The following is a 21554-nucleotide window of genomic DNA, read 5'->3' on the forward strand; positions in this document are numbered from 1 at the left end:
TAGTTAGATCTTTGGCTTATGCACCGCTTATGTAACTATCCTCCGCGATCCTCCCCCCCCCCCCCCCCCCGCTATCTGCAAAACTTCATCCTTCGGGAGATGCCGAGGATTCACTGATATCAAGTGAAACACGCTCGTGCAGATTGGCTGCTGATTATTGCCAAATCGAAAGTGCGATATACTCCCTATCTTCCATCTCTGATTCCTGCTCGAAAAAAGCAAAGCTAATTGAGACCCGTTTCTCTATAACTAGAGTGGTCCTCCGGTCTTGTCCGTCGCATCGCCGATCTCCGAGCACTCCAGCCATTGGCGCAATTCATACTATAGCCCACCATTCTGTACCTCCGATTGTTTGGTAGGAATTTGACTCTGAAACAATGGAACGGATCACCAGTTTCCTGTCGTTACTTGGAGAAGAGGTAGAAGATGCCGAAGAGGGTATGTCCCGAACAATCCCATTTGCTTCGATCGCAGCCAGTATATGCGTGCCGTATGCAACATAGAAGAAGAAGAAACAACCTTCATAGATCATCAACGCTGCAGTCATACCATGTGAAGAGGGGAGAGACCGAGGGAGAGACCCAGATTCCTATACATCTGCATGCACTTAGCCAATCTAGCCAGCCCCCTTGTCATCTACCTCAGCGCCAGCTCTCTTAGAACCTGATTAATTGATCCAAACCGACTATGCACTACAGAAGCCTTCTACCTTTTCGCACAAGACATCCCATCCTCCAACTTAGGCTTCGTCGACTCGCGCGCCACGACCGTCAACCTCACAATCAACAACCAGGACTACACCATCCATCAATCGCCCACGTTACTCTCCTCGACCCGTGCAGGGGGCACAACAGGCGCAGGTTCGTCCACCGCCTGCCGTCATGCATATCTATACCTATACCCTTCATGCTGACACAGGTTCGTCTTCAAGTCCTCTGGAAAATCACCCCGCTCTTCTCCGAATGGCTATCCTCCGCGACCAACCCCCTCTGGACCCAATCCCTCCTCTCCGCCGCCTCCACCGTCGTCGAACTCGGCTGCGGCATCTCCGGGCTGAATGCCCTCACCCTCGCGCCCAAGGTCCACCACTACATCGCGACAGACCAGGAATACGTCCACCGGCTCTTCCGTCAAAACATCGAGACCAACCACCAGCCCTCAACCTCAACCAGATCCTCCAAGTCTCGTAAACAGCAGCAACAGCAGCAGCAGCAGCCCAAACGCAGCAAACCCAAACAGCAACAGCAACAACAACACGCCTCACAGCAATCAACATCATCACCGAACATCACCTTCACCTCCCTGGATTGGGAAACCGACGTCGCAGGCTCGCTGAAGGCCAGCGTCGGATTGGAGAACCCTGACCCTGGTTCCGACGACGATGAACAAGAAATCGATCGAGGCTTCGATCTCCTGGTATCCTGCGACTGTATCTACAACGATGCGCTCGTGGCACCGTTCGTGCGCACGTGCGCCGATATCTGTCGGTTGAGGCCGGTGTATACCACAGATAGTTATGGGGCGAGGAGCCGAACGCCGACGATCTGCCTCATCGCGCAGCAGCAGCGGTCGCCGGAGGTGTTTGAGGCTTGGTTGCAGGAGACGTTGAAGGTTTTTCGCGTCTGGCGGGTCGGTGATGATGTGCTTGGGGAGGCGTTGAAGTCCGGGACGGGGTATTTGGTGCATCTTCTGCTTCTCAGGTAGTTGAGATTTGGTTGGGGGGGGGGATAAAGGGTGTATTCGGTCGGTCGAGTTCAGATGAGGTTGGGAGATGCAAATGGAGAGTTTTCTGCGTGTCCTGCTTCTTCCGAGTTGATTCATCTTTCGACCGATCTATCATGACTGAATCGCGTGTATATGTGTCAGAAGTCTGCGTGACGCGGCATTGGAATCAAGGAATTCATATCTAATGATAATTTGTTTGGATGATCACACTGAAAAATCGATATCAGGAAAGCACGAACGCAGTCACCGTGCGCTATGGAATGGAACATCCGTTTGCTCGTTGAGGTGTTGCTCAATAATATGAAACTATTCGTAAGCATCCACTATGTGCACGTGATCGGAATACGAAAGACAAGTAGGTAAGCTCAGATCGATTGAGACCCTCGGGGCCAGCCATATGAGGTAAGACATTATTACATTAAGTAAGAAACAACATGCAGAAGGCCACCCACATATACAAAGGAGGGAAAGGGTATGTGACGCAGAATCCCTCACGGCAGCAACCACCACCGGAAACATGCTCAAAACTATGATGCAAGGCAATGAGGCGGAACATCTTGTGTCTTCAACTACCGCAATGCAACGATGATTAGTGAAATTATAAGACTGCTATTACTGTGTATCGGCCGTGTCTTTGGGGTCAGTGTTCTCTTTCTCATGCTCACGTGGACGAGGAAACTCGGCCTCGTCCTTGAAGGGGCGTTTATGGTCCGGGGAGGTTTGCACGGGAATCTCCATCGGACGAGGGGGGTTCGTATCTAACCGCTGCTCGCGGGGGTCGCTCTCCGGGTCGCGGTCAATGATTGATGAGATGGATTGTTTCGTCGAGCCGTTGAAGCGGGCTTGTAGTTGATGTTGATCTGGAACCGGGGGCATCGTCATTACTGGAGGTGCAGGCAACGTCCTATCTGTGGACTCGGTCTTCACTGGGATATCATGGCTTTCCTCCTCATCCGACGCAGAAGAATACTCAATGTCTTGTTGGTATCCTTCATGGTCTGTGGGGCCGGACTCAAGCCGGCTCTCTTCCGTGGATGCACGGTTGATATTCGCCACTGGAGGAAGAGGGGCGTTGGGGTCGTAAACCAGCCCGCATACTTCCAATGCCCGGGATTGACTGCCCAGGCTGCGGTCCTTGTGTTTCTTCGTCAAATGGCACATGAATCCATGGAGAGTCACAAAATCGGCCTTCCCACAGCCGGATACCGGGCAAGTCAAATACACCAGACTACCGTCTGAGGGACGCTTCCAGAGAGCCCTGCCAGAGGGATCATGCGCGGCGGGGCGCCCATGTCGCTCTCCCCAGGCTTCGACATTCTTAATAGTATACTTCTGCTTTCGTCTGATCGAGGTAGCGCCGGTGGGATCATGGTGGATGTGCTGAGGTGCAGGTGGAGGTGGAGGAACGTGGGGTGCAGGTGCTTGTGTCGGCGGTGGAGGGATGGGACGAGGCTCCGGGGGGCTTTGTTGCTTGAAAAATGCAAGGGTAGTGGCTGCATTGGTCTCCGACAACCGACGAGGCGGCGTCGGTCGAAGCGGCGGGGAGTCCATCCCAGCGTTATACCCGAGGCCCATGGATTCTCTTTTCAGGCGCTTTCGTTGCCTACGCAGTTCCTATTCCGTAGGCACATGCGGTATCATGTCAGATGGTGTTGTTTTTGGAAGAATAAATAAGACACAATTTTCACTTCTTTCTGCTGTTGTTCTTAACCATACCTCTTCTTCTGCTTCGGCATTCTCCGTCAACCTACGAAAGTCCTCGTCCTCTCGCTTGCGCATGGCGAGAAGATGGCTACGAGCCGCCATACGAGCCGCTTCTTCATGCTCCAATTGTCTCAGGCGAGCTTCAATCTGGTCAATATGCGGATGATGAGCGGGCGGTGCTGGAGCGGAAACCGGAGCTGGCGGGCCTGGTTCCTGCATAGGAGGAGGCGGCGGTGGTGGTGGAAAAGGACGAAATTGATGGTGACCGTGCATCAAATGCTCCGGGGGAATTGCTTGGCCCGGATTCATTGCGATTGGGTGGAAACGTGGGAGGCTCATAGTATTGACATGATGACCGAGTCCGCCGTTGATCCCATTCTCGTGCACTGGTGCCACGGGAGGCGCTGCAACTGTCATGGTGGAGGACTGGATGCTCAGTCAGACGATTAGTTATTTGCAATTACTTGTTGCTGGCATGCAGATGCAAAAGTTTGCTGGGAAGTTTGATGCAGCCGCGAAGAAGATGCGCGCCTCGGTGAACGCAAACGACAGTTGACACGATTTCCGAAGTATATCCAAGGAGGGTTATCTCATTGAAGAATGGGGAATACGTGACCCAGGAAGGAGGACGACAAGGGTGGTGGAAGGGAGGTGTGAGAGGGATCAGAGGGAGGGGGTGTGGGGGGCAAGAGGAAAGGAGGGTAAGTAGGATTGAAGTAGATGTGAGATACCAGTCGCACGGCGGGTGATATGATGAAACTCAATGAGGGCAAGGGAAGCAGGGTGTCAAGGACTGACTCTACTTACTCTCTTTTACACTTGCAGCAATGATCAAAGCAATGTCAAAGGGCAGTAGAGTAAGTGTACAGTAAGTACTTGAGTACTACTGTACCAACCAAGAACAGAAAGGAAAAAACAAATTGCTAGCGCAATGCAGCTTGCCCGTTTTTCTCTCCAATTCTTTTTTTCCCTTTCCACCTTCCACGGATTTTCCCGTGAATTTTCCTCAGTGGGGGGTTTCGTTGTCACCCACTAGAGTTGCAAGACGATGCAAGTGGCAACGGTCAAGCAAGGGGAGTCGATGGCTTGGGGAAATCCAAGAGGAAGAACACGACCAAGAGTTGTCAACAATAGATCGAGGATGGAAAGGGTCCTAAGTTCTAACAAAGATGGAGATTGAACGAAGGTTCAAGCTCAGACAACATTGATTGAAAAGAAAACAACAAGCGCAAGAATAGAAGAGGATACAGAGTTGGAGAAATAATCATCAAAAGTGATAATAACAATAATAAATTAAACCAGTCAGCTGGGACAGCTCTAGTCAGGACGCTAGTAGCTAATAAAACTAGTCAAGAGTAGTCAGTGGTGACTAGACTAGACTAGAGCTGTGAACAGAAAAAGCCAGTTTGATTTTACGGTCAGTTGGAAACAAACAAGTCCATGGATGAAGTCTGGGACTCTGGGACCTGCAACAGCACTAGTGAGGTCCCATGTCAGATCTAGTAATAATTGACAATATTGGCCATAGTTCTCCGCGTGATGTAGGACAAAAATGCACAACTCTCAAACTTCATTGGCATAACAGCAACACATAGTTCGGAGAATTTAACAGTTTGAAGAGACAGACTGGAGCTGTCAGGCGTGAAGTCTCTCTTTTGGAGATGACAGAGGCATTGGAAGAGGGAGAGGAAAATTGGAACTTCATGGAGAACTGCCCTAAGACGCAATTGTCAAATTGGCAAAATGATTACACCTCCCCTTCTTTCTCGGTGCCAAAATCCTTCAGTGCCAAAACTCATTATGTGTTGTATTAGCCTGGACCCCCCTCTTCCCCCCTCTCTCCGAGCTGAGAAACCCACTACTGTCACACTAGTGACAAACACAAATCGACCCAGGATCCTATGAATGTATTCCGTAAAATCTTCTTATTCATCATCCACTTCCCTCTCCAAATCTAATCTTGGATCTGAGATGTACTCACCTTGATTGCTTAGCGTAAAGCAGACAAGCAGCACCAAAGAAAAAAGAAAATAGACGACGAAGAATCAGGAGCAAAGACCAGGGTTGATATGTGCCATGCCATAACAACTAGGGCACCCCGGGTGAAGTACCGAAAAACCACACAAGGTGGAATCGTAGAATTGAATGGGACCAAAAAATCAGGTACGCCCACGGCAAAAGGACTGCACTCTTTTTGGTTGAAGTGGTCCCTCACTGGGCAGGCTCCGGGTGCTTTCGCCTCGGTAAGTTGCTGATGAATCACCAAGGCATTTTTTAACACTTGCAAAGAGATTCAGCATGTAAAACAAGTTGTCGTAATAATAATTCTGGAAATAATAATAAAACCAATTAATATGTGGTACATCCAAAGTTTCCAAATTCTCTTTCTATCGCTTCAGTAGTGCTACCTTGGTTTTTATTTTTAGCCCTGTGCCTGGCAGCCAATGAGGCCCAGCTGATCTACTATTTATCTTGTAACGCAAGTTTTGAGAAGACAGGTAGAATATCGTGGAAGTTTAATGTCTGACACATGGCCAAACGCGATGGCATTTGGAATACTCTACCGATTGCGACAGTAACCCGTCATCAACAATTCCGCCCGTTCGTTCCCACAGCGTAGGAATGGCATTAGAATCCGAAGACTGAAGTAAAAGACGGCGCGACGGGGAATCGACAGACAGGCCGTCCACCGAAAAGTGGGCGGTACCTTTTCCTTCCAGTGTTAAAGGAGAAAAGTGGATGTACTACGATTGTGCTGATGAGGGTAAGTAATACTGAGGGCACGAAGTGGGGAATGACCCAAACCTCAACTGGAATATTCCTGGAACAGGTACATTAGCAGAGTGATCGACAAATGATGAAGGAGAAAATTTGCAGCCGGACGTAGAGGCCTCAATCTAAGGAAATAGACTTGCTCCAAGTGGCTCTGAAATTAGGCTGGACGTGAGGAGTGCCCTTTTTGTCTAAGCCAGAGCCAGGGTAAAGAACGGGGCGCGCAACAGACGATCCAGACTTCTTTTGGGTCGGTAACAGTCGGATAAGAACTGTCTGTTAGTAACAGGCTTCTGTCTTCATGAAGCACTGTGTGGCCCGAGCTGAATCATCAACAAATTGCTCTCTCATATTGTCACTTGAGACTTTAGTCTTAGACTCTTAGATCGCAACAACATTCAATTGTTCTTCTCAATAATACTCAGTAACTTACATCGTGTACGTGTCCAAAGCCCACTCTAAAAATCAAGTCTACTTTCCCAGTCGGCCAGCCAATGTATCGACTGCAGTTGTGTACAGCGTTGATTTGTCCTCTCTGCGGCACCACCACTGCAAGTCTCCCAGTGGAGATTGGCTGCATCATTGAAGGCTGTCTGTATGCTGCCGATAAGGACAGAAAGTACTGTACACACAGACATACATACAGTACAACGCTACAGGTTCCCGTCCCCCGTCCCCCGTCCCCCGTCTCCCATCCATCATCCTACATACTTCAACCATTCAACTTCTTTAATTCAACTAATCATGGTGTGTGGTGTGCTTGTTGACTATCATCGCACAAGCTAATAGGAGGAGACAGTCATCTTGGACGCTTAACCGCCCTTCATATATGTCCCCTTTACCCCATACTCAACAAGCTAATGCCCCGTCCATGTCCAAGGGTGATGATGTTCTGGCCTGCCGGTTTAGACCATTGAACTATATTAAATACTCTGGATCGATAAGTCCAAAAAGGCACTGTCAATCCTGCATATCCCGCTCCACTAGTGATGGAGCAATGAGTCTGCTTCCACCCTCTTTGTCGTCTATCCTTGATTGATGGGATTCTACACAGAAAGGATCTTTCTTCCTTCCCCACCACCGGTTCCCCCCCCCCTCCCTCCTCCTCCCTCCTCCTCTCCATCCCATCTCAACCTTCCAGCGCAATCAGAATTTACTCACTTTTAGGCCAGAGACAGCCACCGTCAACCGTACTTAGGTGCAACCGATGCATATCAACAACAATAACAATAACCATAAACCCCTCTGTAGATTCGTGGCAATTTGCGATTCAGAACCGCAGTGCTGTACACCTCTCTACCCTTGTTTACTTTCGGAACACAGAAATTAGGTAGTCTTCATCATCGCGAGATTTTCAATCCAATCAATGAAATTTAGTCTGCATGTAAGGACTGCTACCCACTACATAGTCTTCTCCTCCTCCTCCAGCCTACAGCCTATTATACTGCATAGTAGTGCAGACGGATGCAATCCCACAGTGAATTGTCTGTCCACAGAAGCCATAGACATCAATCCCGTCGTCGACAAACACATCAGCGCATTTCACCAAAGTGAGGCTGCGAGCAGTAGAACTGGAAACATAAGCGCTACGGCGACTGGAGGACCACGCCTTTCCGCCAAGGGCACAGTCAACTAATGGGATCCGACTAAGGTTACTGGAGGTCAACGATGTTTTCTCGTCCTTCCATCATCAGACGAGAAAGGCCCTTCGAGATTTACAACCACCGACGAATGAACATCTGATTTTCTTGTTTGGTTATGTTCTTATGCAAGTCAGCGCATTGATCTATCTTGCGGGTGCCCACCACCACCACCACCACCACCCCCCCTCTAATCATTGTAGTGTAGTGTAGTTCCCGAAGTTCCAATCCCTGACGCCAGACAGTCAGTCAGTAAGGTAGTTAGTCCCTTTCCTACCCTGCCAGTTACTTAGTAGTCATCAGCAAATTGTCTCTGCGTTGGTAGTGAGCACAACTGGCGATAATAGTGAGATGGGGAAAGGAAGTATCAGAAACTTTGCCTTCCTTTTATTGGCGCCGTCCTCGTGGCGGACATACTTAAAAGGAGTTCTTGGGTCGTCGACCTTTGACAACCCGGGACGTAGCCTTCAGCATCTCCGGCATGAGGCGTTCGGGCTGTCTCAGTCTGCGGAACCAATTAATCACAACGGGCTGGTCCATCTTGAAAGGGACATTGAAGCCGATGCGGTATGACTGTAAGTATGCTGAGCTGATTAGTTCAATCATTGCTTGGCCTAGTACCGGAGATTGTACTACGCACTTTGTAGTAGCCCCTAATTACACGCTGCTCAAAGAATTGGGAACAGATTACAGTGATAGTCTGTCGGTATTGATGGAGGGTCAGCATACCGTAGGTGGGACTGACTACTTGTGGACACGCGTGCAGTCGGCGGCCCACAAACGATTCTGAACGATTCCAGAATGTCTACCACACAAAGGATAGTTTCTCATAGAATATTCTCTGTTGAGCGAAGACTACACCACTCTTCACAAGATCAAGCATGCACACCGGTTTAATCGAGAGGAGAATTTCTTCTTCTATTGTCACACGTTCCCACACCACATACTTTTCTTTTGTGGTCCCCCAGCCATAATGTCATTAAGTTACAAGAGATGTAGACACTCCATGCATCCGACCCAACGGATTGCCCTCCGTCAAATACAAACGCTGATCCGTCCCAAGAAGTGCGAAGAGGAGTTTAGGAAAGGGGATAAGAGAACAACAAGTAGATAGCAAAAGTGGAAAAAAAGGGAGAAAGGGTAAAAAACAGAACACCCATACACCGAACAAGATCAATCAAAGCTATCGGTATGTGTACATATCATGCATGAAAACAAAAGTGTAGAGGGAGAACCTCTAGGGAATACTGAGAAAGAGATAATACAAGAATATCCCACATCAAGAGACGGGATTTTCAGTCAGGGTAGAACATTTAGGCCTTGTTCTCACCCTCGGGCTTCTGCTGCTGCTGCTCAGCCTGGGCCTTGTGCATCTTGTCAAAGAGGGTCAAGCTAGCGTTCTGGAGCTCGTCGGTCTTCTGCTTGAACTCCTCAGCAGTGGCGGTACCCTCACCGGACTGGTTCTGGGCGATGAACTCGCGGAGAGAGGCGATCTTCTCGCGGATCTGCTCGGCCTCGGCCTTGTCGAGGCGGTCCTCGAACTCCTTGAGGGCCTTCTCAGTATCGTTCACAACGCTGTCGGCACGGTTGGCAGCCTCGATGGCGGACTTGCGCTCCTTGTCCTGAGCACCGTACTTCTCAGCATCCTCAACCATGGACTGGATCTCAGAGTCGGAGAGACCGGAGCCGGAGGCGATGGTGATGGACTGGTCCTTGCCAGTGGACTTGTCCTTGGCAGCGACGTGAACAATGGAGTCGGCGTCGATGTCGAAGGTGACCTCAATCTGAGGAACACCACGGTGGGCAGGGGGGATACCGACGAGCTGGAAGTTACCGAGGAGCTTGTTGTCCTTGACAAGCTCACGCTCACCCTGGAAGACCTTGATCTCGACAGCAGTCTGGAAATCAGCGGCAGTGGAGAAAGTCTGGGACTTCTTGGTGGGGATGGTGGTGTTGCGGTTGATCAGGCGAGTGAAGACACCACCAAGGGTCTCGATACCGAGGGACAGGGGAGTGACGTCGAGGAGAAGAACGTCAGTGACCTCACCGGCGAGGACAGCACCCTGGATGGCAGCACCAATGGCGACAGCTTCGTCAGGGTTGACGGACTTGGCGGGCTCACGGCCGAACATGGACTTGACGGACTCGGTGACCTTGGGCATACGGGTCATACCACCGACAAGGATGATGTCCTGGATCTCGCTGGACTGGAGGTTGGCATCCTTGAGAGCCTTGCGGACGGGCTCGATGGTGCGGCTGATAAGAGGGTCAACCAGAGACTCGAGCTGGGAGCGGGTCATCTTCAGGTTGATGTGCTTGGCACCGCTGGCATCAGCAGTGATGAAAGGAAGGTTGATCTCGGTCTGGAGGGAAGAGGACAGTTCGATCTTGGCCTTCTCAGCAGCTTCACGGATACGCTGAATAGCCATGCGATCACCGGAGAGATCGAGACCAGAGTCCTTCTTGAACTGCTGGACGATGTGGCGGACAAGGGAGATATCGAAATCCTCACCACCGAGGTGGGTATCACCGTTGGTGGACTTAACCTCGAAGACACCCTTCTGGATCTCCAGAACGGAGATATCGAAGGTACCACCACCGAGATCGTAGACGGCGACAACACGGTCAGCCTCCTTCTCGAGACCATAGGCAAGGGCGGCGGCAGTAGGCTCGTTAACGACACGGAGAACGTTAAGACCAGCAATCTGACCAGCATCCTTGGTGGCCTGGCGCTGAGAGTCGTTGAAGTAGGCAGGGACAGTAACGACAGCGTTCTTAACGGGCTTGCTGAGGTAGTTCTCGGCGGTCTCCTTCATCTTGTTGAGGACGAAACCACCGATCTGGGAAGGAGAGTACTTCTGGTCGCGAGCCTGAACCCAGGCGTCACCGTTGGTGTGCTGGACGATCTTGTAGGGGACCTCCTTGATATCACGCTGAACCTCAGCATCGGTGAACTTGCGGCCGATGAGACGCTTGGTGGCGAAGAGAGTGTTCTCGGGGTTGACAACGGCCTGACGCTTGGCGGCGATACCGACCAAGCGCTCACCATCCTGGGCGAAAGCGACAACGGAAGGAGTGGTTCTGGCACCTTTGAAATGAGTCAGACGCAGGTTACTTCAGTTTGTATTGCGTTTGCAACTCCAGTCCTAAGAGTGTAGGTGGCGGCAACCGGCAAAGAAAATTCTTCACATACCTTCGGCGTTCTCAATGATCTTGGGGGTCTTGCCCTCCATGACAGCAACAGCGGAGTTGGTGGTACCTATTCAAGCACGTGAGCTTCGAGTCTTAATTGTAAGTGTGTTCAATATTTCTCGACATACCCAAGTCAATACCGATGACCTGACCCTTCACCTTCTCCTCACCTCCTTCCGTGGAGTTCCATCTCCGAATAGAAGCACCGGGAACTCTGAAGGCAGGGGCACGAGTGAAAGCAGTGCGCGGGAGCTGCGAAGAATGAACAATGTTAGGTTTCATTGCGCATATTATGTATGTTGAGCGTCAAGGGAAAGGAAACCTACCGCGCGAGAGATGCGAGAGGACAGCATTGTGAATGTGATTAAAAGAAAGAGATAATACAGGTATTAAGGGAAAGGGAAGTGTAGAAGCACTCCAGTCGATTCAATCGATAGGAGAGGAGGATGAATAGAGGTATAAGGATATAGGTAGGATGAGGTGAGAAGGGAGAGGTAGGATGAAGAAGACAAGTTTTTTGCACTGATTCCGGGGAGGAAGAAAGTAAAAGAAGGGAGACGGCAGGCGTCGTAAAAATCGTCCCGGAGAGCTTCGGCCCGTCATCGAACTTGGTAGAATCACAGCAACGCAGCCAATGGTCCAATGATATCTCAGATCTGCTTCTGACCGCTTTGGACCGTAGCCGGACCTGTGAGTTGAGTTCGAGAAGCTACGAGTAAAGGAACGATCAATAGTAGTTGTTAGTGGCGATTTTTTGTCTCGCCAAACATTAATAGAGACTTGGGTACAATACCTACTACGCCGATGTAGACTATTAACTACGTATTAACCTTTTCTACCAAGCTCAGTGTCGCAGAACAAAATTCTACAACTTGAGGTGCAAGTACCGCCGGCCGGCAGTACCCGTTCTCCAAGTAAGAAAGCTCCGATGAGCGGCCGCCACTAAATCAGCCTCTGCATAGTAACGATATCCATCTGTAGGTTATTCCTCGCCATTTGCACAAGCCTGGTATGTATGATTGTCGTCTGACTGAGAGTGCATTGCTCTTTCTTTGAGACACATTACGATACTCCCTCTTTTGATGATAATTGACCGTTGGCTTTCTTTCGAGAAGACGGCATACCACTAAATGTATATTTTGAGAGGAATGCAAGGCAATATCAATGAGTCAGAGTTAGGTTATTTCGGAGACAATGATTTTTCAGAAACGTTCTCCACCCTTTCTCTATCCCCACTAGAATATTTGACTGTCTACTCCTCTATTGTAAACCAGCGGGTACCTCCCTTGTCAAAATTCCTTTGCTATGAGTAGATAGATCCTTTCTAGACTGATTTCCACCCGAGATGAGTTTGTCATGGTGCATTTTTCTGCCCATTGTGCTGTACCGTACAGTGCAGTATAAAGTCGCAGCCCAGAAAATCAAGGTCAATACCTGATGCCACACCTGGCACAATGATTTATAGGCTCTTTCAGAACACTAAGTTCACTTGCAGTTCGAGTGTTTGGGAAAACGCTTCTCGAAAAGTGATGGTCCTACCCCGAATGCCTAACAGATGAAATCCATATTTTACCAGTTTGAATATCCATCAGCACCATACCAGGGCTACTTGAGGGCACGGAGTCCGGCTCAGTATACTACCTCCACGTTGAAGTAGAAATTTGGATACAAGTCAGTTAATTGATGCACAGCCTACCTATTGTAGACTCAATTCGTACAAGAAGAATACATATGGGAGCCGAGGTTTATACCTGAGGTGATTTTTTTTCAGACAGGAAGATCACGCGAGAGGTAAGGCTCTGAAAGTAAGATGCAGGCTGCCGCGTGCATAAGGCTTAGTTGAAAAGACTAACTAATTTATCTGGTGAGACTGCCCCGACACGGTGACAATGCTGGGTTGCCGGATCTTTAGACGAGCTGGTCGATCCAACCCCGGGTGCGTCCAGCCCTGGAGGCGGGTTCGAGGCTTCAATCGAGCAAGACTCGACCGCATTCGCCGCTGAAGTTCCCCGGATTGGAGCGGATAAGTCTTACGTCATCCGTCCGCACCCGCCATCACCCTCCGATTTCGTTCCCAGGCGAGATGGCGAGCGAGGTGAACCGCCGCAGGTGAATAAGAGTTGAGTTGAGTTGAGTGTGGTAGGTGAAGGTAGTCGTGGTGGTGATTTCCCCCCCCCAATCTCTTAACTCAGATCAGCTCCAGCTCCAGATCCTAATGTTCTGGGCTCAATATCCACTCTCCATCGCACCACCAACACTAGTCTTGGTTCCCAATCTTCCTCAGATCTACCAACCGTTCTTTTTCCGCCGCTACTCTCACCACACCCTCCGCATCTTCCCCCTCTGCGTTGTCCGTCATTGCCGCAACAGCGGTGTTCCTCCTCCTAGTGTAGCTGGACTTCCGACCATGCCACCTTAAGGACCGGCTTTATCTTCACCATGACAACGGATTCGCTTTCGTAAGTTGATTCTCACTCTATCCTTCCCTCCAAAGTACCAACACACGTGTGACTAACACTTACCGCATGGGTAGGTTTCATCCAACCGAGTCTCTAGTCCTCTCAACCAAGCGCCGCTTCTTCCCGTTCAAGATCCCAAATTTGTTTGTGCTTCGAGCTCAAAACCAATAGAGCTGAATTAAGCTGATGGCCGTACAGCCACCAACAACTTCGCAACTATATAAGCACCGCCGATCCGGATCGGATTTACGTCGTCGCCCATAAGTTCATTTACGCCATTCATATCTCAACACAAAAGCGGGAAACAATCGGCGTAATACCTTTCGATCCAAAATGTATGGCTGCAGGTCACGGCTGGGTTGCCGTTGGGGGATCGGACAACGGCGAATGTGCCTTCATCAGGCTACCTGATTACAGCGCATGTACCCAGGGCAGTACCCCGGCTGGCCAGCCAGCCGATGTAGATAGTGCTCTTCCGATTGGGTTCGAGCCCTCAGCAAGGATGTCGTCCCCTAGGAATAATGGCGATGCGACGAGGCCAGCTCGGGACACTGGCGGGAGGCAAGTGCCGGAAATGCAGCTGCATACATTTGGAGGCAGCATTGTGAACTCGGTCACCATCCATCGCCTTCCTGGTGGTGAAAAGGATTTATCACATGAAGATGTGGCAATTCTCAGGTATCATCGGATCCGACACTTGCTCTCTCAGTGCTGTGCTGATGATTTGACAGTAACAACGATAAAACTGTCACCGTGTACGCCCTGGCCAGGTCCAAGGTTCTGAAAGTTCTTCATCATCCCGCTTGTATGAATTATGCGATCATATCTCCAGACTCGAGTCTCCTCGCCGCTGTTGGTGATGAAACTCGCGCATACTTCTATGAGATCAGCCGCGACCTTGAATCGATTGTCACAACAGAAACTGGCGACAAGCTCTGTGGATGGAATTGGGACCTTATACGCTGCATAGAGATGGATATCGGCACGCGATTTGATGATGGTTGCTGTTTCACTATCGCCTTCTCCCAGTTTAGCCGGCTGTGTGCAATCGGTTCCCAGTCTGGGGTCATTACCATATTCGATGTGAGAACAGTTCGAGATATCACGCATGAGCCGCACGGCAAAAACACGATCATCTGCCATTTCAATTCATCTACATCATGCTGCAACGGTGGCGCTGTGCGCTGCATAGCATTTGCGCCAGAGCCCTGGGATCTTCTAGTCTGGCTTGAAGATAAGGGTCGGGCTGGTGTAGCAGATGTACGCCAGGCCTTCGTTCGTCGTCAGATTATTCAACTAGACATGAATGAGCCCGGGACCGAGGAGGTTTTTACAGAACCAATCATCGATGATTCTGATTCTGAATTTGAGGTTGATGGAGCGCAACGCGAGATGTTAGATTCAGTCGAGGGATTCCCAAACGACCAAGGAGAAGGTTTCGAGAACCCGTTACTGAGTGAGACTTTTTTGCAGAACCTCACAGAAAGGGAAAGGCTGATCGTAGAACATCTGAACACAGCGCGATGGACATCCAGGCCTGGTGATGGACGAACAGAACGACGAGCTAGAGCTTATCCTCACCCACCCACTGGGCCTCGTCAACAGGTTCAAGGTTCCACAGATGGTGCCAATCGAGCCTCTCGTCCTACGTCACCTCTGCGCCCCGGCGAAACGCTTGGCGATTTGTTGCGAGAGGAATACTCTGCCCGAGCAGAGGCACACGAGCGCAGGCAAAGTGCAAGACGCTCTGCCACGAATATACCAACGTATAATCATACCGAGACCAGTAATCGTTCACTAGAGACGGGTCCGTCGAATATGGATCCGCAGCCCAGCATTACACTCAGCTGGACTGCGTCCCCGTCAGAGCTGTACTCTGCCATTTCAGGAGACCCCTCACATATCGCAGATCCAAGCTCGCGCGATCCCGATAGTTCTGGTAGCGATATCGGCTCTGTCAATCGGCCTGGTGGAACGATAGCCCGCCCATCTGCACATTTTGACTATTCATCCACTGCAGAATTATTATCCCGATATCGAGCCCATGACCATTCCAGCTCAGGGCGTAGCCGGCCTGAGAGGCAGAACGGTGTAGCCGATGCTCGTCATGATCCATCACGTCTCTCAACGACCGACTTTAGAGCAAGTGTTGCTGCAGAGCGGCTTCGACGGCAGCGACACAATTTGAACGAAGCACGCAATCGAAGCAATCAACAAGACAGGCGGTACCTCGACCAGCTGGTGGCATCTGAACAAAATCGCCATCCCCGGTGGGTTCGCAATGTTTTGAATGGGCTTCCGGATCGAAGCACGGGGCTCAGACATCGAGACCAAGAGCCCGGCGGTACGGCCGGCATCGGCTGGGGTGCAGATGGCAGAACATTGTAGGTGCTATGTTTCATGAAAAATGTGATTCGACTAACTCGGACAGGTACATTGCAACCGTGGATGGCATTTTCGAGTTTCTAGTCAACATGACCGATCGGAAAACGTTCCCTGTTATCAATTACAGGTAAACGAGGAGGTTGTGTCTTTCCAAGCCGCCATCGGGCTATTGGTTTCACCATAGTATCCTATCTCATATAGCGTATGGGAAGCAACACAACTGTGCTTGGGACTCATGCTATTTAAGGTGCACTTTTGCCCCCTGGCTGCTTTGACTTCCGAGCCTCCCAATCATACTTCGTGAATTTTCTAATGGTGAGAAACAGAATGGCTTAGGAATAACTCTGACAGCAGGATTCAAGATTGGCAGGCATATACTTTCCCCCCCCCTTCTCTTTACTCTCAATGCCTCCTTTACCTCGTCTGTGCTTCCATGCGCTCCAGCTGCGTCTTGGTCCCAGGAACGTCAATTCTGTATCATTGAGCCCACGTATTGCCTTGCATCTGTTTTTGGTGGTGCTCTGGATACCACTTATGGCAACTTTCCATGTACAAAGGATGATGATAATTTTGCATTTGGAAAGGATTTGAAGTTGTATGCAAAATGTTGTCCAATTTAATGCCCCACTCGTAGTTAAACCAGATGGTTGGGGGTGTATGCATTATACAGACGTTAGTCTCTTGATTCCTAGTCCCAAGCAAACTACTGGGAGAGATCATTGGTCTTGATTATATACAACCGTACAGAACACCGTTCCTCTGTCTGCGTAGATCGGACAAGGTGAGGAGTGGGCGGAAGGAACCTTGGGCTGAAAGGGCCCAGTCCGGTCAGTCCAGTCCGCCCAGTCCCCACACGACGTCAGACCCGAACGGAGCTGGTTGGGTTTGTCCAAACTCCAAACTTCCATTCAATTTCCTGCCGCCGCCGCCGCCAAACACCCGCCAGCGAATAATGAATGATTTCATTAATAGCCTTCATCTCAAATCACAATCCACGTGCTCTGCTTCCGCTCCTGTGAATGCTCGCTTGACTGGCTGGCGTTTCCCAGGCCGCACGATTCAATAATTTGTGTTTTGTTGCTTCACCCATTGGCCTCTTCGCATACACAGCGCCCCCACAAACACTCTTCCGGCGCCTGGTGTCCAGTTCGCTGCCGGAGCAGGTTTGACCTAGACTTCTCATTCTTGCTATAGTTATCATGGCTGCAGCTGCAAGCTTATCTGATGCTCTGGCTCAACTGAGTCTGAGCTCAAAAGAGCTAAGCGGATCGGCTTTCGATACCCGCGTGGCCGACGAGGAAAATGGCATCTACAGAGAGGCCAAACCGCGACAGAGGAATCATCAGAATGCCGCCGATCTTAAGGAAGAATTGGAACAAGAGTTCCTGAATCCATCGGCCCGTTTTGGCTCGGAATGGCTGAATCGCCTCCAAAGGTCTGTCTGATAATTCTGTTTATTCATCTGCACGTCCCATTCTCCTAGGTTTGCTCAAGAGATGTAGCAGTTCTGAACATTTCCCCAAACTCTCTTCAGCTTATGTGTTGCTTTGGATGGCTGGTATTGGCACTGACGTCTTGCAGGAGGTGGGATGTTTCTACGGACTATGGAGATTTGTTCGACATTGCGGGAACTCAATCACGAACCGTCGTTCGATTCGATCGTGATGGCCTCGAAGGTCGTGTTACTGGCTACCATGAGGTCACTATTCCTGCTACCAGTGCGAATGCAAAGAACTCGACGTCCCTCCTACGTCGACCCGCTGGCCGTGCGGATTTTGTCAGAGGTGCAGCAGGGTTCTTTCCATTTGCTCCAGGCGGGCTCGAGGGCGTCGAGGCGATTGCTGAGATGGAATCGGATCCTCAAGTTGCAGAGTATTCCAGATCCAGTGGCAAGCAGTCCGGACTGGACCGAATCATCAGTTTTGGTACCGAGGGCGGTCTCTTAGAGGTTGCCCCTGGGTTTTCTCGTGGAATGAAATTTGATGAAGCAAAGTCCAAGGAAGCTGCTCAAGGAGATGAAGAGGTGGAACATGCTTTGCAGCAAGAAGAGACCGAGCTTCGCGTCGAGCAGGATGAAACGGCTTCCGATGCTGGGGGCGTCAAAATCGACGATGAGGCTGAGCTAAGTGACGAGGAGGTTATTGACTCATTGCTACCAGTTGAATTTCCAGCATTGGAACCCCACGCTCCACTTCTTGCAGGTGTCCAACAAAGGAAGAGCGGAAGGGAATGGGCTCATGTTGTTGATGTCAACAAAGATATCCCGAACTTCCGTGAGCTCGTGCCAGATATGGCCCGTGAGTGGCCTTTCGAATTAGACACCTTCCAGAAAGAGGCTGTCTACCATCTGGAGAACGGTGACTCTGTTTTTGTTGCTGCACACACTTCGGCTGGCAAGACAGTCGTGGCCGAATATGCTATCGCCTTGGCCTCCAAACACATGACCAAAGCCATCTACACTTCGCCCATCAAAGCTCTGAGTAATCAGAAGTTCAGAGATTTCAGGACCACCTTCGATGATGTAGGTATCCTGACGGGCGATGTCCAGATAAATCCTGAAGCAAGCTGCCTTATCATGACTACCGAGATTCTACGGAGTATGCTTTACCGCGGAGCGGATCTTATCAGGGATGTGGAGTTCGTGATTTTTGACGAAGTCCATTATGTCAATGACCTTGAGAGAGGTGTCGTTTGGGAAGAAGTCATTATCATGCTCCCGGAGCACGTTACCCTGATCTTGCTGTCTGCTACCGTTCCTAACACTTATGAATTTGCATCCTGGGTCGGTCGCACAAAGAAGAAAGACATCTACGTCATTTCCACACCTAAGAGACCAGTTCCTCTTGAACACTATCTCTGGGCTGGGAAAGGGATGTACAAAGTTGTCGATTCCAACAAGCGTTTCCTTGAAAATGGCTGGAAGGAAGCAGATGAAATCATTTCTGGCAGGGATAAGATCAAAGCCCAGAAGGCAGCTGAGGCCCAAGCCCAGTCACAGGCAAGCCGTGGCGCGCCGCAGGGTAGAGGGCGCGGACAAGCTCCTGGCAGAGGGGGTGCTCGAGGCAACTCGCAGCGCGGAGGCGCCCCTCGTGGTAGAGGACAACCAGCTAACAGGGGAACCGGAAACATTGCCCGCACAGGACGTGGTGGTGGAAGGACTACAGCTGCGCAGGACAAGACTATCTGGGTGCAACTCGTTCAGCATCTGCGGAAGGAGAATCTGCTCCCTGGTTGCATCTTCGTCTTCTCGAAGAAGCGATGCGAACAGAATGCTGATTCGCTATCTAACCAAGACTTTACGACCGCTGCTGAAAAGAGCTTGATTCACATGTTCATTGAAAAGTCTCTTACCAGACTCAAACCAGAAGACCGGACCCTCCCGCAAATTCTCAGACTTCGAGACTTGCTCAGCCGGGGTATTGCCGTACATCACGGCGGTCTCCTACCCATCATGAAGGAGATAGTTGAGATTCTTTTTGCCAAGTCACTGGTCAAAGTACTTTTTGCCACGGAGACATTTGCTATGGGCCTGAATTTACCTACTCGTACAGTAGTCTTTTCCGGCTTCCGCAAGCATGATGGTAAAGGTTTTCGGGATCTTCTCCCCGGAGAGTACACTCAGATGGCCGGACGTGCTGGTAGAAGAGGTCTTGACACAGTCGGCTATGTGATCATCGTGAACCCTGGAAGAGATGAGGCACCGCCAGCTGGAGCTCTGAGACGGATGATCTTGGGCGATCCGACTAAGCTACGATCTCAATTCAGGCTCACGTATAACATGATATTGAATCTTTTGCGTGTAGAAGCTCTGAAGATTGAAGAGATGATCAAGCGGAGCTTCAGTGAGAATGCCACCCAGGCCCTTCTTCCGGAGCATGAGAAGCAGGTCCAGCTCTCCGAGGCCAGCTTAGCGAAGATCAAACGCGAACCTTGCGACATCTGTGATATCGACCTCGCGGCCTGTCATGACGCAGCCATCGAGTATGAGAAGCTGACTAGTGAACTTCATGTGGGATTGCTTTCCTCGCCAGTTGGAAAGCGCTTGTTTATGCCGAAGCGGCTGATTGTGTACAGAAAGGCAAGTGCAGAGACTCATTCCCACATCTTTAACGGGACTGACCGAATTTGAAGGATGGATTCCGTACGGCGGGTATCATTGTTCGGGAGGGCATCGGAGGAGGCGCTACCCCCACCATACAGGTTCTGGAGATCGGAAGAATCGGCAGCAGGCGTCATCCCAGCGACATTCTTCCATTCCTTCCTGAGTTCCGGCATCGGTTCCAGTCTTTACCCACCCGTGCCGCAGATATGACCCTTAAGACCTCTAAGATACCATTGACGGATCTTGAATGTATTACAAATACAATGATCAAGTTGGGTGGCCCGATATGGTACCTGAACATCAAAAAAGGTTCGCGCTCTTGATCTATTTTCGCAAAATCAGACTAACATGGCAACTTACCAGAGGCAATGAAGTTCGCGGACAAGGAGCTTGTGAAGTTTTGTGCTTCGTGGACACAACCAGCCTGGGATGAAATGGACTGGACCAGAATTAAGGAGCTGCAGGTCAGGGACATACTAGAAAAGCGTCAGCAACAAGCGGCGATCGCCCAGTCATGCCGATGCCTGCAGTGTCCAAACTTCTTGAAACACGTAAGGGCCTTCTCTAATTCAGAATGTACAGCAATATACTGACACTCAACAGTTCGAAATGCAACACGATGAGTGGCAGGTCAAGGAGAATATCTCGCAGTTGAAGCAGCTCATGTCCGACCAGAACCTCGCGCTGCTCCCTGATTACGAGCAACGCATCCAGGTTCTAAAGGATCTAGGCTTCGTAGATGAGCAGGCGCGAGTGCAGCTCAAAGGCAAGGTAGCATGTGAGGTAAGTTGCCTAAGACATTCATGGCCGTCGTTTAGGCATAGTGCTAACAAGGATCTCAGATCCACTCATCGGATGAGCTGGTCTTGACGGAGCTGATTCTTGAGAATGTCCTGGCGGAATACGAACCCGAAGAAATTGTCGCGCTACTCTCTGCTTTCGTTTTCCAGGAAAAGACTGAGAATGTTCCCACATTGACACCGCGTCTTGAGAAAGGGAAGGAGGCGATTGTTAAGATCTCAGACAGGGTCAACGACATTCAGATCCAGCACCAGGTCATTCAGACCAGTGAGGACAGCAATGACTTTGCTAGTCAGCCGCGGTTTGGGCTATCAGAAGTTGTCTACGAATGGGCGAAGGGCATGTCGTTCAACCGCATCACCGATCTCACTGACGTGATGGAAGGCACTATTGTGCGGACTATCACTCGTCTGGATGAGACCTGTCGGGAGGTGAAGAATGCAGCCAAACTGGTGGGAGACCCCAACCTCTATGCCAAGATGCAACAGGCACAGGAATTGATCAAGAGAGATGTTATCTTTGCCGCGTCTCTGTACATGTGAGATGTAACAGGGGAAGGAAGAACCACGTGCCCGTGGAGACGGCAGTTGTCTATTTTTTCAAACCCTTGATGTTTGAGATTGCGGTTCAATGATTTATTAGGAATGAAACGAGTGAGCAAAGCACTAGAGTAAATAAGACCTTCTCGGTAAATCAAACCAAGACAGGAATTCCCAATCATTCCTCTTTCCGAACCATTAAATACTCCAGACTCAGCCAAGGGTAAGGAAATTT

At 50.3% G+C, this 21554-nt stretch overlaps 7 protein-coding genes across 7 annotated transcripts; 5 read left to right on the top strand and 2 right to left on the bottom strand.

Moving 5' to 3' along the window:
* Positions 1–113: 113 nt before the first annotated feature.
* On the top strand, positions 114–1706 carry BO72DRAFT_453930 (S-adenosylmethionine-dependent methyltransferase; the record flags this gene model as incomplete). The annotated part of the gene is made up of 4 exons (XM_040946098.1): positions 114–171; positions 254–438; positions 699–860; positions 932–1706. The coding sequence occupies exons 2-4, from the start codon at positions 378–380 to the stop codon at positions 1702–1704; spliced, it is 996 nt and encodes a 331-aa protein (XP_040795184.1). The 5' UTR covers positions 114–171; positions 254–377.
* Positions 1707–2337: 631 nt separating this feature from the next.
* On the bottom strand, positions 2338–3846 carry BO72DRAFT_392672 (uncharacterized protein; the record flags this gene model as incomplete). The annotated part of the gene is made up of 2 exons (XM_040941908.1): positions 2338–3339; positions 3442–3846. The coding sequence occupies 2 exons, from the start codon at positions 3844–3846 to the stop codon at positions 2338–2340; spliced, it is 1407 nt and encodes a 468-aa protein (XP_040795185.1).
* Positions 3847–6645: 2799 nt separating this feature from the next.
* Positions 6646–7263, top strand: BO72DRAFT_453933 (uncharacterized protein). The gene has a single exon (XM_040946099.1). The coding sequence runs from the start codon at positions 6696–6698 to the stop codon at positions 6966–6968; it is 273 nt and encodes a 90-aa protein (XP_040795186.1). The 5' UTR covers positions 6646–6695; the 3' UTR covers positions 6969–7263.
* A 1576-nt stretch (positions 7264–8839) lies between these two features.
* Positions 8840–11586, bottom strand: BO72DRAFT_417716 (Hsp70 family protein). Its single transcript, XM_040942612.1, has 4 exons — positions 11360–11586; positions 11162–11285; positions 11035–11100; positions 8840–10929 (listed from the first exon to the last, which is right to left on the bottom strand). The coding sequence occupies exons 1-4, from the start codon at positions 11384–11386 to the stop codon at positions 9155–9157; spliced, it is 1992 nt and encodes a 663-aa protein (XP_040795187.1). The 5' UTR covers positions 11387–11586; the 3' UTR covers positions 8840–9154.
* A 1886-nt stretch (positions 11587–13472) lies between these two features.
* On the top strand, positions 13473–16008 carry BO72DRAFT_473469 (uncharacterized protein; the record flags this gene model as incomplete). The annotated part of the gene is made up of 5 exons (XM_040947207.1): positions 13473–13492; positions 13567–13635; positions 13691–14170; positions 14224–15876; positions 15924–16008. 5 exons carry the CDS (start codon positions 13473–13475, stop codon positions 16006–16008), a joined length of 2307 nt encoding a protein of 768 aa, XP_040795188.1.
* On the top strand, positions 16009–16518 carry BO72DRAFT_453936 (uncharacterized protein). The gene has a single exon (XM_040946100.1). The coding sequence runs from the start codon at positions 16283–16285 to the stop codon at positions 16466–16468; it is 186 nt and encodes a 61-aa protein (XP_040795189.1). The 5' UTR covers positions 16009–16282; the 3' UTR covers positions 16469–16518.
* Positions 16519–16778: 260 nt separating this feature from the next.
* BO72DRAFT_490732 (SKI complex RNA helicase subunit SKI2) lies at positions 16779–21456 on the top strand. The gene is made up of 6 exons (XM_040948148.1): positions 16779–17312; positions 17459–19955; positions 20009–20288; positions 20343–20530; positions 20583–20762; positions 20822–21456. Exons 1-6 carry the CDS (start codon positions 17077–17079, stop codon positions 21320–21322), a joined length of 3882 nt encoding a protein of 1293 aa, XP_040795190.1. The 5' UTR covers positions 16779–17076; the 3' UTR covers positions 21323–21456.
* The last annotated feature ends 98 nt before the right edge of the window (positions 21457–21554 follow it).

This window comes from Aspergillus fijiensis, assembly GCF_003184825.1.
Source record: "Aspergillus fijiensis CBS 313.89 unplaced genomic scaffold BO72scaffold_111, whole genome shotgun sequence".
Taxonomy (NCBI): Eukaryota; Fungi; Ascomycota; class Eurotiomycetes; order Eurotiales; family Aspergillaceae; genus Aspergillus; species Aspergillus fijiensis.